General features: G+C 28.9%; 1 protein-coding gene across 1 annotated transcript; it reads right to left on the bottom strand.

Moving 5' to 3' along the window:
* Nucleotides 1-329: 329 nt before the first annotated feature.
* LOC147806279 (uncharacterized) lies at nucleotides 330-5634 on the bottom strand. The gene is made up of 5 exons (XM_087149441.1): nucleotides 5494-5634; nucleotides 3486-3636; nucleotides 3232-3410; nucleotides 1404-1560; nucleotides 330-583 (listed from the first exon to the last, which is right to left on the bottom strand). Exons 2-5 carry the CDS (start codon nucleotides 3595-3597, stop codon nucleotides 408-410), a joined length of 624 nt encoding a protein of 207 aa, XP_087005567.1. The 5' UTR covers nucleotides 3598-3636; nucleotides 5494-5634; the 3' UTR covers nucleotides 330-407.
* Nucleotides 5635-5844: the final 210 nt, after the last annotated feature.

Here is a 5844-nt window from a genome sequence, read left to right as displayed (position 1 = left end):
AACGTAATGACATCTGTCTTATTTTTCGTCTACTGCGCAGTTAACTTCGTCACATCGGACTACTAAATTGATCTGTGCTGAGGCCTTTCTACTTCTAGAAGGTGTTGCTTCAACTAAGGCTCTAGCTTCAACAATTATCAAAATATTTCCTAACAATGAAAATGCAGTCTCCGTGTAGCACTCTAGTTTTAATAACCTTGAACAGACAGATGCCTTGTTGCCTTATTCTTTTCTTTAGTGACATATTGCCAATAAAAATTAGCACAAAATTCAAATTTTAAGCTGAGTGTGTTTAAAGCATAACAGTACCAACTTAATAATCATTTCACTTTTCTCTTTAATGAAATTACAAATATAAAATGATGTAATGATATTCAACAATAAACACACTAAAAAAATTTGCCTCATTAAAATTCCTTCCATAATCGTTCACATTTTCTCATGACACTAAACTTGGTTTCCTCTTCGGATGCGGAAACGCCTTCACTTTGTAAAAATGCTACTATAGCTTCCTTCAGGACATCCTTTCTGTCAAGTACTTCATAGGCTTCTTCATGGCTAAGTAATATATCTTCAAGCTTTTCTGAAAGATAAAACAGTATTTAAATTTTAGCGAGCTTTCAAAATGGCTTGTATCCTAAGCACGCTGGCCAAATGACTAGTTATTTCATTTAATATACAGTGCTTCGCCAAGTTTCAAGTTCATAAAGTTTAGATTCTCTTTGAATTGTTCTAGGACAGATCTTTGTTTTTAAGTATTACTTGAATTCTATTGTAATTTGCTGAAATTTTAATCAACTGCTTTTTCTATTTTTATTCACAGTCCACATTAAACATCTGTTATCACATTTGTCCTTTTCCCCTTTATGTTAAAGCTTATATATATATATATTTATATACATATATATATATATATATATATATATATATATATATATATATATATATATATATATATATATATATATATATATATATATATATATATATATATATATATATATATATATATATATATATATATATATATATATATATATATATATATATATATATATATATATATATATATATATATATATATATATATATATATATATATATATATATATATATATTGGGAAAAAGTAGAGCGTGTCAACAATATAATGAGAGAAGGAAGGTGCGAAGCAGGTTTATGGGGATTTTACAAAGCAAATGCTGCCCAAACCCCATTTTCACTTGGGCAGATTTACAGTGAATTTACAGAAATTCAAACAATCTGAAATCCGATTAATTGGATCTTTTATTTTGACATGAACTTTTTGAAAGATAATAGTGAATGTTTCTTTAATTACAATATAAGGAAAAAAGAGATTAAGAAAAGGTAGATAAAAATTCATTTGGCCACTGTGTTTACATACCTTTGTTAACAGCTTTATCTTCCTGCTTGGTTGAGGTAAAATACAGGTCATGAAGCCTGGTTTTTTCCAGCTGATTAAGAATGAAAAGAAGTCCTTTCCTTTCCATTAATGTTATCAGTTTCTTTGATTCTACGATTGATACTCTATTTGACCACTCCTATTGTTCAAAAAAAAAATGAATTAAAATGTGTAATTATGACCATGACCATATAAAAATAATGCAAATGTGGACTTCCAGTTTGATATACAGAGTTGGCCTACAGTCTATCTATATGGTATAGTCTATCTATATGGTACATGGAAATAACTCCCCTCGCCATTCATCTGGAGCAGTGGCGGTTGTTATGGTTACGAGGGTTGGCTATTTCAAGAAGGGATGTTGGGTTAATATTTGGCAAGTTTTGGCTCTTGTTGGTGAGAGAAAAGGAATTAGGGAAAAGAGAGAAGCTCTCCTCTTTGAAAGCCGCGATTTCTTGTTTATCAGTAAACAGTCTTAAATTTTGTGACGAGGGGAGTTCTTTCGATCGACAAACAATTAAGGATTCAGCTAATTTAAAAAGTCCGTTTATTTACCATTATACTATTACAAAGACAACTGGTACTCATCAAATTTCGGTATTTACTGGTGTTTACTATGTTCGATGTGGGCACACTTAGTCACTTAGCACAACCCTATGGTAATCCAGTTCCGTTCATGTGCTTCATTGATCATATTTATATCAATTTCCGTTACAGCAGCAATAATGTGTTTTTACAGTTTTACTGTCATGGCCTATTTTTTTGCCAAATAGAATGATAGCCAAACATGTTAACTTATCATTTTCGGAGTATCTAGGGAGCTATTAAGCCTCTGTGCCTATTTCAATTCATAAGATTGTGCTATATTAGACTGAATTACATTTTGAAATTTCTCAGGAAAGTGTTTATGTTAAAAAAAACACATTTCGCCTGTACTACACTAGTATGTATTACTTACACACTAGTATGTATTACTTACATGTATACTGTATATTGTGCTGATATCTAATGAAAGTTTTAACGGCTGTTAACATACCTACATGGAAACATTATTAAAGAACAGTTTATATAAAAAGTAGCCTAATCTAAAGTAAGGTATATCACTAAATTGCCTCAAGCCCTTCAAGTGTATTATGTATGTTACATTTAAAAGAAATTAATGTGCTTAAATTGCTAATAGAGCTCTAGGCTATTAGAGCTCTGGGAAGAAATAAAATAACAGTTTCAATCGTTTCTTAACCACTTCAGATTTTTATCTTGATATGAAATCAATCGAAATCGCAACTTTCCGACACTAAAAAGACTCAAAACTAAAATTAGGAAAATAATGAAATGATTTAAAAAATAAAATAAAATAAAAAGAAACAAACTTTTCTATGAGGCTAAAAGGAGAAAATACTTGTATTTTTGTCGCACAAAAGAGAAAAACGTGGGGCGCTTACTGATTTTATTTTATCACCACCTAAAATTCTCCTTGTGTTTTTCGAAAATAATGTATTTAAAGAGTAACGAGTTTAAAGTAATCGCATTTCGCCTTTTAGGTATAACAAAAATAAAATACGGCTCTCCTTTTCCTCCAATAGGAAAACTTTGTTTTCAAAAACATTTATTATTATCCTCCTCATCATCATTATTATTGTTATTATAGATGCACTTAAGCTATGAATAATTCATAATTCTTTAATTATTTACGTAACATAAGGAACAAAACTTGAATTGCAGTCAGTTGCATTAATCAACACATTTTTATCCACCATTCAGTTAATTAACTTATTAAAAATTAAATAAAAATTGGTAATTTAATTATAACCTTTTCCGGTATGGACCATAATCTTCTACATTTTCTTATTAAGGCATATTTGCTTTGGTATAGCGAAGCAGGAATGCTTTGATTCTGTAAATAAGTTACTATGTCTTCCTTGAAGATTTCTTTTCTGTCTAGCATTTCACATGTCTCGGTGACACTGTCCAAAATACTTTCAATTAAATCTGAAAAACGAAAGCCTTACTTACTAACACTTTAATTTAAATTAAATAACAAATTATAAATTTATATAACTTTACCATGCTCTGGCTCATTTTTCAGAGTCGAAGTACGATACAGATTAAGAAGCCTACTTTTTTCAATCTGTTTAAGAATGGCATGCATGCCAGCTTTTTCTCGCTTTGTTATCATTTTCTTGGCAACTGAAGTTGACTCTCCATGTAACTAATCCTACAATGCAATGATGCAGGAATTATTATTATTATTATTATTATTATCATCATCATCATTATTATTACTAATATTATTATTATTATTATCATCATCATTATTATTATTATTATTATTATTATCATCATCATCATTATTATTACTAATATTATTATTATTATTATCATCATCATCATCATTATTATTATTATTATTATTATTATTATCATTATTAGTCCCGCAGTGGACTGATCGTTAAGACACGGTTCCCAGCAGATCACCGAAGTCAAGTCAAGCATCACTGGCTGCGGTCAGTGTGCGGGTGCGTGACCCACTTGGATCAGTCTGCGTAGGGACCGAGGGTGTGCGGTATTGGTCCTCATTAAACTGTGCTACCGTAAAGTGCTCGACTTCGCGTGCAGGTCGTTGGGCTACCGAAGCGGTGGTGCTATCCCCTCCGCAGAGGATCAAAATTGTGATGGCATGTCTTCGGATCATCCTCCGGGATGTTTCCCAGACCGTCGCCAATAGCCCATTGTGCTGCTCTAGTGCGACGTAAATTAACAACAACAACAACAACAATATTATCATTATTATTATTATTATTATCATCATCATCATCATCATCATTATTATTATTATTATTATTATTATTATTATTATTATTATTATTTAGATACGAAAAAGGGAGTTCTAACACGAGATTGTTGTATCGTCAATGCGCAAACATAACATTAAACGTTAGCATTAAGTTATATTAATTCAAATCATTTTATTCATTCCATCTACCATTTTTGACGCACAACTCTTCAAACTTTACATTCAAATTTTTAAAATAACAAAACAAAAAAGAAAACATTTGTTATTTTAATAAATTATATGGGAGTTTCCCCCTTCTTGCTGTCTTTTACCAATTTCTCTGATTGATATCAAATAAATTAACAGATTACAAGATATTAAGCAGATTTATTAATCAAAGGTTAAATTTGTTTGGTTGAAAGGTCTAAAGTTTTATCTACAAACAAAGATTCTGTACCCTATTTGTTTGAAATAAAATTTGAATCACTCTGTTATTACTGCAAATTAGTTTAATCTGTAATGCTTATATTTCTTGAGCATTATTTTTTTTAGGATTCTAAAAATATCTGTTTTAATATATGTAATATATGTACTATTTTAAAAAATTCAGAAAAATGAATATTTTTCTTTCCAAGTCTTGGGGAACTACTTTTTAACAAATCATCAAATTATCATCAATAATCATTAAATGTGTCATATAATATCAAAATACTACTATAAATCTAATGGGCCCACTTTAAACATAATTTTTAATCTTGAATATTTAAATTAAAATATTTTTTTTAAGATTCATGATTAAAACGTATGAAATCGAATGTAAACTTAACAATTTCAGCACAACTCACACAAAAAGACAGGTGCGTTTATAAGAATATTACGTTATTCACTATTAGTTAAACAAACTTTTATTTGACCATGTAATTTAAAAAACAGTTTAGACAATATTTATTGATTTTATAAACGTATAAGAATGATATGCTGAAAAAATTTCTAATCACTGATCAGACTTTGAAAACTACAATTTGTTAATCTTTGATTGTACTTAAAAGTGGCAATAATAAACAAGACTTTTCTAATTCCAAAATTATGGATAGAAAATTATGATATTTACAAATAAAATGACATTATCAGCATATTAGAGCATTTATTAATATTAAAAATTAACACAAATCACAGCAACTACGTTTCGTTCATCAATTTCAAAATATATAAGAATTCAGCTTACGTAACATATTCCATATTATATAATAAATGATTGAATAATTATTTTAAAAAACTATACATTTTTGCGAAGCTTACCATTAGAGACAGCTTTTAATTTTTATCAAAATTTTTTTTAATTAATTTATATTTAATATCTACTATTAATCTATGTAAACAAGTAAAGAATCTTCTCAATTTTAAAAATTTATACTATAATTACTGTTTATAATTTCTAAACGACTTTCCACGAGGGGACAAATTTTTCAAGTTTCAAAAAATAATCCTTGCACTTGCATGCTTCGGACTAACCATTTAAAACGAAACAACTTCTATATGTTGATCTGTGTGGTTTGATATTACCATAGAGCAAGTTTAGATGAATTACTTTTACATAATTTTAATTTAGGAATAAGTTGCTTCTTAGTGCGGCGCAGTGGTTTATAGATT

This window comes from Parasteatoda tepidariorum, chromosome 8, assembly GCF_982258835.1.
Source record: "Parasteatoda tepidariorum strain Cologne lab strain chromosome 8, Ptep-v5.0, whole genome shotgun sequence".
Lineage (NCBI taxonomy): Eukaryota > Metazoa > Arthropoda > Arachnida > Araneae > Theridiidae > Parasteatoda > Parasteatoda tepidariorum.
This window is presented reverse-complemented; position numbering and strand designations above follow the sequence as displayed.